Source organism: Bidens hawaiensis, unplaced genomic scaffold (genome assembly GCF_021521415.1).
Source record: "Bidens hawaiensis isolate Kalapana, Puna unplaced genomic scaffold, B.hawaiensis_p1.1 tig00012273_1, whole genome shotgun sequence".
Taxonomy (NCBI): domain Eukaryota; kingdom Viridiplantae; phylum Streptophyta; class Magnoliopsida; order Asterales; family Asteraceae; genus Bidens; species Bidens hawaiensis.
Genome location: NW_027491995.1, coordinates 399,800 through 410,962, shown reverse-complemented (window position 1 = coordinate 410,962; position 11,163 = coordinate 399,800). Strand labels below are relative to the sequence as shown.

Sequence of the window (11,163 nt, the reverse complement as noted above, 5' to 3'; positions counted from 1 at the left end):
TCCTTGAAATCTATACACATCCGCCATGTCCCATTACTTTTGGGAACAATGACTGGATTGGCAACCCATGTCTGATAGTGGATTGGACGGATGATCCCAGCTTGTAAGAGGTCCTGGACTTGCTCATTCATTGCTTTTGTTTGTTCCGGACCCATCTTTCGTTGTTTTTGAACAACCGGGGTAAACAATGGGTTTACCCTTAATTTGTGTTTCGCAATACTCCGTGGGACACCGGTCATGTCCGCGGGCTGCCACGCGAACACATCAACATTTTTTGATAACAACTGTTTCAAGAGAGTTCGACCTATCTCGGAAATAGCTGGTCCGATTGTTATGGTTTGATCTGGAAACTTTTTGTTTAAAACCCATTTTTCCGGTTCAGTCCTTAATGTTTGTTTTGGGATCTTGCTGGGTTTCGAACTTTCGGTTGCAAAGCAATGTCGATTGACATGAATTATTGCTATACCAGTGCAAGTTGGGACTCCCACTGCACCATGTGCTGTAGACGGATGGGCATTGAAGTCACCAATCGCTTCTCGTCCAAGAATAATATCATGTTTTGATGTTGCTGGTAAAACCAGGAATTCGACCTCCTCGGTTCTAGAATGGACTCTGTCACTTAGGGTGACCGGAAATGAAATTACGCCTCGAGGATGCATTATTTCCCCTCCGAACCCAGATACTGGAGCGTGAATGGGTTTCAATCTTTCCTTATCTTCCTCATCAAGTTGGTCAAAACATTGTTCATACATGATGTCCGACGTGCTGCCGGTGTCGAAGAAGACGTAGTGGGAACGATAATGCCCGAAGAGAGCAGTGATAATCAGGGGATTCTTATTGTTCGGACCTCCTTGAATCCGAGGGAAGATTACTGGTTCATTCTTCCATTCTTCATCATCGGATTCTTTTCTCTTATTTCCTGTATGGGACCCACCTTGTATCATGTGAACGTTCAAATCTTTGATTTGTTTCTTACTCGGGCCTTGAATGTCTCGAACGGGTGCCTTTCCGATGTCTGTTTTTCCATTTTTTACCAAGTGTCCGATTTTTCCAGATTTCACAGCCACCTCAATTTCATTTTTCAATGATCTACACTCATTCGTATTATGAACAATGTCGTCATGATACGGACAATGCTTTGTAGCATCCAAGAATGATCTTCTTGTCAGTGGCTGTGGCTTTCTAAATTTTATTTTCTCTGTAGTGAGAATTTCAGCGGGGGTTTTTGAAAGAGGAGTCCAACTATTGGGACCCCGACTTGAGGGCCCCGCTTTGTTCTTATTGCCGATGAGAGATCTTGCATCGAATGGTTTTGATACTTCCGCACTTGGCTGAAGCCTTGACCAGATATGGCCTTTCGCCTGTCTATTAGGCCTTGGAGTTTGAAACTCAACTTTAAATTTTTGCTTCGGATTGCCATTTCTTAATGTTTTCTCAGTGTTAGCATACACCTTTGCTGCGGTCATAAGATCGTCCCAATCTTTGGGCATTCCATCCCTACCAGTGAGTGTTCAGACCAGATCATCACATCTGACATTCTTGCGGAAGGCACCGCGAAGCATATCTTTGCTTATCCCACCAATGTTCAAACTTTCATCGTTGAATCTTGTGGTAAAATCTTCTATGGATTCGTTGTCATGGCGAACAACATCCAAAATTTCTGACTGGTTTCGTGTATGTTTCTTCTGCTGGCTGAACTGTTGGGAAAATTTTTTCACCAGATCGTCCCAACTAGAAACCTCCCCATCAGGTAACTTTTCAAACCATTCTCTCGCTGCCCCTGTTAGTGTCAATGCGAACATGTGACACCAATAGGGAAGTGTCCAACCACTAACACCACCCACTTCTATAAAGTTCTGAAGATGATCACTTGGATCAGTCATACCATTATATTTGCCTACTGATGTAGGTATTTTGGCATTGACAGGGAAGGGTGTAGTGACAATTGCTGCTATGAATTTTGATTTTTCGGCAAAGGCCGCGGGGCGATATGGTTTGGTAAAGTCTCGCATTGCTATGGTATTCGGTGTGACGGACTATGTCATGCAGACGGATGCTTTTGCCTGGGAACTCATCCTACTGTCACCGGTATACATACTGTAATCTCCCGGGTGATAGGATGAATCGTAACTAACAAACTCGTCTAAGTAAGATGGTATCCGCGTATTTATGCGAGGGCGAGGACGTAGCCTCGGAAGTTCGCCAAACTCTGGTTCCGTCTGTTGACTCTAACGGGTTTGACTTCCTCTTACTATTGGTGGAGGAGAAGGAGATCCCCTAGGGGATTCCTCATAATCCAAAGTGCGAGCGTGAAGTCGCTCGGTACGTTTTCTGCGCTCATACTCAGCCACCAAACTTTGTTGTTGTGCATGGAGCCACTCTTCAGGAGTCAATGCTCCTCTGGATCTCGAGTTACGTTGATGAGATCTCGCCATGTCAGAATCGCCGGAATCATTTTCCAGATCCAACGCTGACCGGTATCGACGAGTCTCTTCTTTAATCCGTTTGAGATTACCCAGATTAGAACCCTCCGGTATCGAGCCATGACCTACGTCTGTAGGAGCGAGACCGGTTGGTGGTGTAACATTTTCTAGGGAAACCCCCCAGGTGTTACATCCGCGAGTCGTGACCCCGGAGCTGTAACACGTTCAAGAGTACGACCACTTGGAGTCGTAATACGTGCAAAAACACTGAGACCCTGTGGTGGGTTGTTGTTAGTTACAGGTGAATCAGGTGCAGGAGTTCCCGTCGGCCCTTCAGGAAGTTTACTCATATCGAACGAACCAAAAAACCAACGAAAACTGTTGCTATTCTAACACTAAACACGGATGGAGCCAATGAAGAAACACGGATCCACTCCCTGGGTATGGGTCATGGATCCAATGAGTCCACAGGGTACAATATGATAACTAATAACACAATATGAGTAAGAATTCCCAAAGTCCGGTGACCGGAACCTGCGAAACAGACACCGTGAGTCTCGTTACAGGAAGAACAAGAGGGGGGGTCTTCCTGTAACCACCCTCCGGCGTGAGAATCAGTAACGTTCGTAATGAAGAAAGTACTGAAGTATGTATACTAAGTGTAATCAAAATATAGGTGAGTGAATCCCTACCTCATACCGTTTGACAAGGTATTTATAGTCGAAGGATGATGGAAGATGATTGGGGCAGCTGTCCTCTTCTAGAAGATCTTTGATAACCGCCTGGACACGTGTCCTCTTGTGATAGGTTGGGCTATACGTCCCATGTGCATGGGTATAACAACATGGACACGTGTTAGCAGCTGATATGATGGGTCGCACCCTGGCCATGTGCACGGTTATAACAACCTGGCCAGGTGTCCTTTGTTCATTGGTTGATATGTCAATTATTCTCCAAGTAAGAATCATGAACCTTCTTCTAGGGAGTACTTGCATGGTGACAGCTGTCTCGCGGGCACTATCCTCCCGTCGTTACGCGAACGGGTGTCTTGTCTTGCGGACGACTTCTGAGGATGCCCGGATGCTTCCGCGCATGTGATGAGGACGTTCCTCCTCTATCATGATATGCGGGTGATCCATGTGTCCCACGGGGGGCTTATAAAAGGATTCCATGTGCCCTGTATTTGGGTCTTAATCTTCATAGTACATTTTCATTCATTCATTATCAATCAATCATTCGGTTTTGGATGAAGATTCTTGTGTAGATGCAGACTCCGCGGATGAATACTGGACTGGTAGTTGAAAGAGACATTGACCAGGTTCATTGCTAGGGTTTTACCACTACTCTTCTTCCATTATTCACTAATACATGCTATTAACACTCTCAATACCAATTGATTGCTTCAAATTATACGATTGCCTGTAACTTAAATCACCCCTGCTGCATAATAAAATATCAAATGATAACTATGTTGCCAAATAGAGATGAAGTTTATTCTCTAGCATTAAATATATATATATATATATATATTCTTTAATTGATGATGATATTATTGCAGGCGATTACTGCTCTAAAGAAAGGGGCTTATCTTCTCAAATACGGGCGAAGAGGGAAACCTAAGTTTTGTCCCTTCAGGCTATCAAATGTAATCTAACCTTTCTTTCAATTGCTTCTTTTTCTCACTTTATGATTGTCATTTTATATTTCATCTGGTTTTCCAGGATCAATCACTTCTCATTTGGTTTTCTGGTAAAGAGGAAAAACATCTTAAGCTAAGCCACGTATCCAGAATTGTTTCAGGACAACGGACCGTAAACCTTTTCCTTCTACTAACAACTGATATAACGGAATAACATATTATTTATTTTTTATTTTCCTCAGCCAATCTTTCAAAGGTATCTGCGTCCCGACAAGGAGTATCAGTCATTCTCTCTAATATATGACGACACATCTCTTGATTTGGTAACAATTTCATTCACTCTCTTCATACTGCTAATTATTTACATACTTGTCTTTTTGCCAGTTAGGAATTATTTTACTTTTATTACCCTATTAATAATAATGCTAAGCTTGCTGACTTGTTGTTTATTCTTCTAGATCTGCAAGGATAAGGATGAAGCAGAGGTATGGTTTAGTGGTCTTAAAGCACTAATATCACGTGGAAATCAAAGAAAGTGGAGAGCGGGATCAAGGAGTGATGGAATCCCGTCTGAGGCTAATAGCCCCCGGACCTATACACGCAGAAGCTCACCTTTGCATTCTCCATTTGGTAGTGGTGATGGTTCATACAAGGTATATATTCTTTTCTTTGCTTGATATACTTTGAATATTATATTTGAACCTTCATACACGATAAGCATATATGTTTATCCCTTCGTATATAGTTCTGCCCATCGGAGCTTGCAGTTTTGAATCCATTTTATGTTTAATATCAACATATCAAACAGGTAAATTTGAAAAATAAAAGTTATCTTAAAGGGAAACATGTCCACAGTCACCCAATGTGTGCTTATAATGCTTATTGAAAGAGTTGGAGTATTAATAAAATTAGGCTTGTAAATAAACCAAAAGAACACAAACAAAGGATGTTCGTGTTTGTTTGTTTTAATTTTAACCAAACAAACAAACCAACACTTAAAACGGAACCAAACAAACACAAACACAGCATGTTGCATTCGTTCATTTGAACTAAACCGAACAAATGATCGAACACGAACAATCAAACGAATGTGGTTCGTTTATGCTCGTTCGTCGGTAATATAAATGAACGGTTCATGAGCGTAAACAAACAAACAAACAAACATAACTGAGCGAATACCAGTTAAAAGTAAACTGAACATCCATCTATTGAACCTAAACATTAATAAAACTTAACTAAATTGTATTGTGTGATATCTTAATTTCATTAACTATACTAAACTACAATGAGCCTAAAAAATTAAGTGAGTATATAAATCAATGTAAATGAAAGACGTGTCATGCACTCATGTTTGGTTGTTTAACTAAGTAAACAGAAAACTTCGTTCATGTTCATGTTCGTTTGTTAATTAAATAAATGAACATAAACGGAGTAACGAAAGTTCGGCTCGTTTACTGGTTAATTGTGTAAATACATTTCTCATGCAGGACACAGGTGATCAGCTCCCTCTTCAAAGCCCATACGGAAGCCCTCCTAAAAACATTTCAGACATGAGCTTTTATTATAGCATTCCTCCAAAAGGTGGCGGTTTCTTCCCTTCAGAGTCCACCACTAATTCTGTCCATTCGTTATCTTCCCGAGGCTCCGATAGTCATCAAAATAAGGGAGCAATAACAGGTGTAGATGCCTTTCGAGTCAGCTTATCAAGTGCTGTTAGCTCATCAAGTCAAGGTTCTGGTCATGATGACGGGGATGCGTTAGGTGACGTTTTCCTTTGGGGCGAAATCACCACAGACAGTGAACCCAATTCTAAAATCGACTTGCTATTCCCGAAACCTTTAGAATCTGCAGTTGTACTTGATGTTCAAAACATTGCTTGTGGTGCAAGGCATGCTGCATTAGTAACCAAACAAGGTGAGATCTTTTCTTGGGGCGAGGAATCTGGTGGCCGACTCGGGCACGGAGTCGATTCAAGCGTTTCACACCCAAAACTTATCGATTCACTCGTTAACACCAATATCGAGTTTGTAGCGTGTGGCGAGTATCACACATGTGCGGTTACACTCTCGGGTGATCTCTACACTTGGGGAGCTGGCCAGTTTGGTATTCTTGGGCACGGAAATGAAGTCAGCCATTGGGTTCCCAAACGGGTCAACGGCCCGTTAGAAGGTATCCATGTCAGCTTCATCTCATGCGGACCATTTCATACTGCTGTCGTGACCTCTGCGGGCCAGTTATTCACCTTCGGTGACGGGACGTTTGGTGTTTTAGGACATGGAGACCGAGAAAGCGTTTCAAAGCCTCGCGAAGTTGAATCGTTAAAAGGACTTAGAACCATTAGAGCCGCATGTGGTGTATGGCATACGGCTGCCGTTGTGGAAGTTATGGTCGGGAATTCGAATTCAAATAACTGCTCTTCGGGAAAATTGTTTACATGGGGTGACGGTGATAAGTATCGGCTCGGTCACGGTGATAAAGAAACGAAACTCGTCCCCACTTGCGTTGCTGCACTCGTTGACCCGAATTTTTGTGAAGTTAGCTGTGGACATAGTATGACGGTTGCACTTACAACTTTAGGTCATGTCTACACAATGGGAAGTCAAGTCTATGGTCAACTCGGGAATCCTCAAGCCGATGGTAAAACCCCGACTCCTGTTGAGGGAAAACTGAATTTTGTTGAGGAGATAGCGTGTGGGGCGTTTCATGTTGCGGTTTTGACATCGAGGACCGAAGTTTATACATGGGGTAAAGGTACTAACGGTAGACTCGGTCATGGAGATACAAGTGATAGGAATATTCCAACTTTAGTGGATTCACTAAAAGACAAACAAGTTAAAAGTATAGCTTGTGGTACTAATTTTACTGCAGCTATATGTCTTCATAAGTGGGTATCAGGAACCGACCAGTCTATGTGTTCCGGATGTCGGCTACCGTTTAATTTCAAACGTAAACGACATAATTGTTATAATTGTGGACTCGTTTTCTGTCATCCGTGTAGTAGCAAGAAGTCATTAAAAGCATCCATGGCGTTAAACCCGAACAAACCGTATCGCGTTTGTGATACATGTTATAACAAGTTGAACAAATCTGTAGATGCTGATGTGTTATTGTTAGTGAGTAAAAAAGGAGGTGCGAATGATCTAAACGAAAATGATAATAAATCAGATACTAGTGTCCGCCCTCGTCTTGCTAGATTTTCATCGATCGAATCGTTTAAACCAATCGAAAACCGGACTTCAAAACGTAACAAGAAACTCGAGTTTAATAGCAGCCGTGTGTCACCGATTCCTAATGGAAGCTCTCAATGGGGAGGTCTTAACATAGCCAAGTCACTCAACCCGGTTCTAGAATCTTCTAGAAAGTTCTTCTCGGCTTCGGTTCCTGGTTCAAGAATTGTGTCTCGAGCTACATCTCCAATATCTAGACGTCCCAGCCCTCCTCGTTCAACTACCCCAACCCCAACCTTAGGTGGGTTATCTTCACCAAAAGTTGTAATCGATGATGTCAAGACGACAAATGATGACACCAGCCAAGAGGTTGTAAAACTAAGAGCCCAGGTATGTAGATGCTTACTATGTTAATATTTGTATGTGATCCTTGGTTATGTGACATAATTACCAAAATGTATAAAATTATTGCAGGTGGAAAATCTAACTTGTAAAGCACAACTTCAAGAGATTGAACTTGAAAGAACTTCTAAACAGTTAAAGGAGGCAATGACTATTGCAAAGGAAGAGAGCTCAAAATGTATAGCTGCAAAAGAAGTCATTAAATCACTTACTTCCCAAGTAAGTCAAATCATAGCATCAAATTCATCCATTTTCAAATTTATGGCATTTACACCCTTACCTTAAAACTTGCATTAAGATATGAGAGTAGGTTTGTAAATGTACCGAACGAACATGAACAGAGCATGTTTGTGTTCAAACGTTTAACTATAAGTAAATGAGCAGGATTTCTTGTTTGTGTTCGTTTGTTAATGAAATGAGCATGTTTATTTGTGTTTGTTCATTAAGCGTATAAACAAATGGTTCATGAATGAACATAACTGAGCTAAAACTAATTAAAAGTAATGTAAAGAACAATGTGTCAGCCCTAAAAAGTTATAAAACTATATTAAGTTGCAATGTGTGAAAATTTATTAATGAATAATTGAATATATTAGCAAATGCAAACGAAATAATTTAAACAAGCTAAACGAACAAACGTAAACGGATTTGAATGAACGGACGCAGACGAACGTTCATGAATATAAATGATCGAACGAGAGACGTATTCATGTTCGTTCGTTTAACTAAAGGAACAAAAAAAATTTGTTCATGTTTGTTTATTAAATAAACAAACTTTCCGTTGTTCACTGCATGTTAGGTTTGTTTACATGCCTATATGAGAGTGCGAATGGATATACTCAGTATTAATTTTTTGCAATTCTCTTATTCTGGACGAAGCAACAAATAACTGATTTTTTTGTCCTTTTTTTGTATGCAACAATAAATAGCTAAAAGAAATGGCAGAAAGGTTACCTGTGGGAGCTGCCAGGAACATCAAATCTCCTTCACTTACTTCCAATATATCTTCGGCCGATATTACATCAAACACCCGAGTTGACTCGGTCGATCCAGTTGACCGGTCTCATGGTCAAACAATGCCATATGAAGAACCAGATTCCAACAATTCAAACAGCCAATTAAAACCAAATGCCATTAATAACCACAGTTCAACCCAAAATAAACCAGCCCAGTCAGCAGCAACAAGAAACAGTAGCAGAAGCAACAACAGTGAATCTCAGAATGGTGTTGATGAATGGGTTGAGCAGGATGAACCCGGTGTTTATATTACTCTCACATCTTTACCTGGAGGCATTAAAGATCTTAAACGGGTTCGCTTCAGGTATGCCTTTTCCAGCTTGTATTCTCTACAAGTGCACGCATATGGTTTAGGTAGTTATAAAGTGCTAGATTATTATTTTATTAATATGGTTTAGATAGGTATAATCAAGTTTTGTTAACTCAAGTTTCATATATTGTTCCATTGTTGTTATAAACGTTAAATTATTTAAGTGACTTAAATGGAATTATAAGAATTTTAATTACTATTTAGTGATTACTTTTTTCAAGTTCACTTAAATGGAACAATTCTGAAACTTTGTTATTATTTGGTAAATTTTCTTTTTCTTCACAATTACTTTCTGCTTCAAGTTAAACTTGAAGAAATAATCAATAAATAGTAACCAAGTTGCATGTATGTGTCATTCAGGTCATTTTATTTAAGAAAAAAAGTAAACGTTTATAAATTTCCTTTTATAAAATGGAACAATCTTAAAACTTGAGCGGTTTTAGTTATTAAAAAGGTGTAAGTGGAAGATTTCCTCTTAAAAGTATTGAACAATACTGAAACTCGTTTAGACCTGTTACTCGACCAACACGTCTATTAAAATTCTGATTTTATTTAAAAACCTACTCGATTTGCAGCCGGAAGCGGTTCAGTGAGAAGCAAGCAGAACAATGGTGGGCTGAGAACCGGACCAGAGTTTATGAAAAGTATAATGTTCGAATGCTTGATAAGTCAAGTGTCGGTATCCCAAACGAATGACTTAGCAGTGGGCCCGCCTGATGGACATGTATATGGTATGTAAATGAGTTTTCTTAATTCTCCCTTTGCATCGATCATAAACAAATGGTGGCTCATATTAATTACCAAGCCTTCTCAATTGTTTTTATTTTAATAATTAGATTATCGTTTTGATATTATAGCTTTTTCATCATTTTTAGAATATTTGTAGTTAAATAAAGTTACAGGAAAAAAAAACATAAAAAGGTGATTGTACTTTTTGATCAGTAATTAAAAGCTGCTCATTTTGACCGGAACACTGGTTTTAAGTTCGAAAGATGTACAAACCTTACGTTGTCACTCGTCTATGAATGCCTATGAATTGCCAAACATGTTAGAATCGAGTAGGGAATGGTCAACATCTATAGTTAAATATACACTATTTTTTACACTAATATACCCATTTTTAGCTCTAAGAACATATGGCAGCATGTATGATAGACAACTTAATACACATTCTTTGTGATTCGGGGGACGTGGGTTAGGATAATAAATTCACAAACTCAACTCGTTCCAACAACGAAGGTGATCGAGTGTGTTTAATGGTGTATCAATGTATCATGACTAAGATGATAATAAATTATTATGGCTGATTGACTTGGTTGTTTGAAATGTAAAGAACACACAAAAGGGAAACGGAGGGGGGGGGGGGGGATGATGTGACGAATGACCATGGGAGTATATTCGTAAATACAAAATTTCACTAAAAGTGACATTTCGCACATGGAATCATTTTTTAAAGTGTTGGGTGATGGAGCCAAATTCGAGATTGACGATCCCCTAACTAAATAAATAAACTAGAAAGTAAAGGTCGAAAGACAAATTGTTTTATTCTTTTTAAACACGCTATTAGCGGTCTATATGCCTGTCTAGCATTCTCTTCAAACAATGTATTTTCTCTAGCATTTTCAATAAGAATTCTTTAGAAGATTTAGGGTATGTTTGGTTGGAAGTAATGGAATGAAGGGCGAATGAAATGAAAGAAGGAATGAAATGAACAAGAGAATGAAATGGATTATTATCATTCTTTTGTCTTGTTTGGTTAACATATGAGAATAAAATGAATAATTGATGTATGTTGTTTGGTATCTAAAAAAAGTATGAATAAAATAGAAATAATAAAAACATTCCTATATCAATATATTTGTTTTTACAAAAGAAAAAATCGAAATGGTGACGGTGGTGATGGTAGCTATGGCGATGAAAATGGTGGTGGTGGTGGTGGTGGTCAGGCGGTGGTTGCGGTCTGGTAGCGATAGTGTTGGTGGCGGTGGTAGCGATGGTGGTAAGGTGGTGGCGGCGCGACGGTGTCGGCGGCGATCAGGTGGTGGTGTTGGTGATGGTAATGATGGTGGTGGTGTTGATAAAGTAGGGTGAGAGATGAGTGAAATGAAAAAAAAAGTGTGAGAAGGAATGATTTTGATCAAAATGAGATTCCATGTGTAATAGATGATTTCATTCTATTGAGCAACCAAACACCACTTTTTTCAT

The 11,163-nt window shown here is 39.7% G+C and overlaps 1 protein-coding gene across 1 annotated transcript; it reads left to right on the top strand.

Moving 5' to 3' along the window:
* Nucleotides 1-3,629: 3,629 nt before the first annotated feature.
* LOC143540534 (PH, RCC1 and FYVE domains-containing protein 1-like) lies at nt 3,630-10,021 on the top strand. Its single transcript, XM_077033562.1, has 9 exons — nt 3,630-3,741; nt 3,982-4,068; nt 4,145-4,234; nt 4,305-4,385; nt 4,521-4,715; nt 5,550-7,619; nt 7,704-7,850; nt 8,561-8,952; nt 9,534-10,021. Exons 1-9 carry the CDS (start codon nt 3,688-3,690, stop codon nt 9,652-9,654), a joined length of 3,237 nt encoding a protein of 1,078 aa, XP_076889677.1. The 5' UTR covers nt 3,630-3,687; the 3' UTR covers nt 9,655-10,021.
* Nucleotides 10,022-11,163: the final 1,142 nt, after the last annotated feature.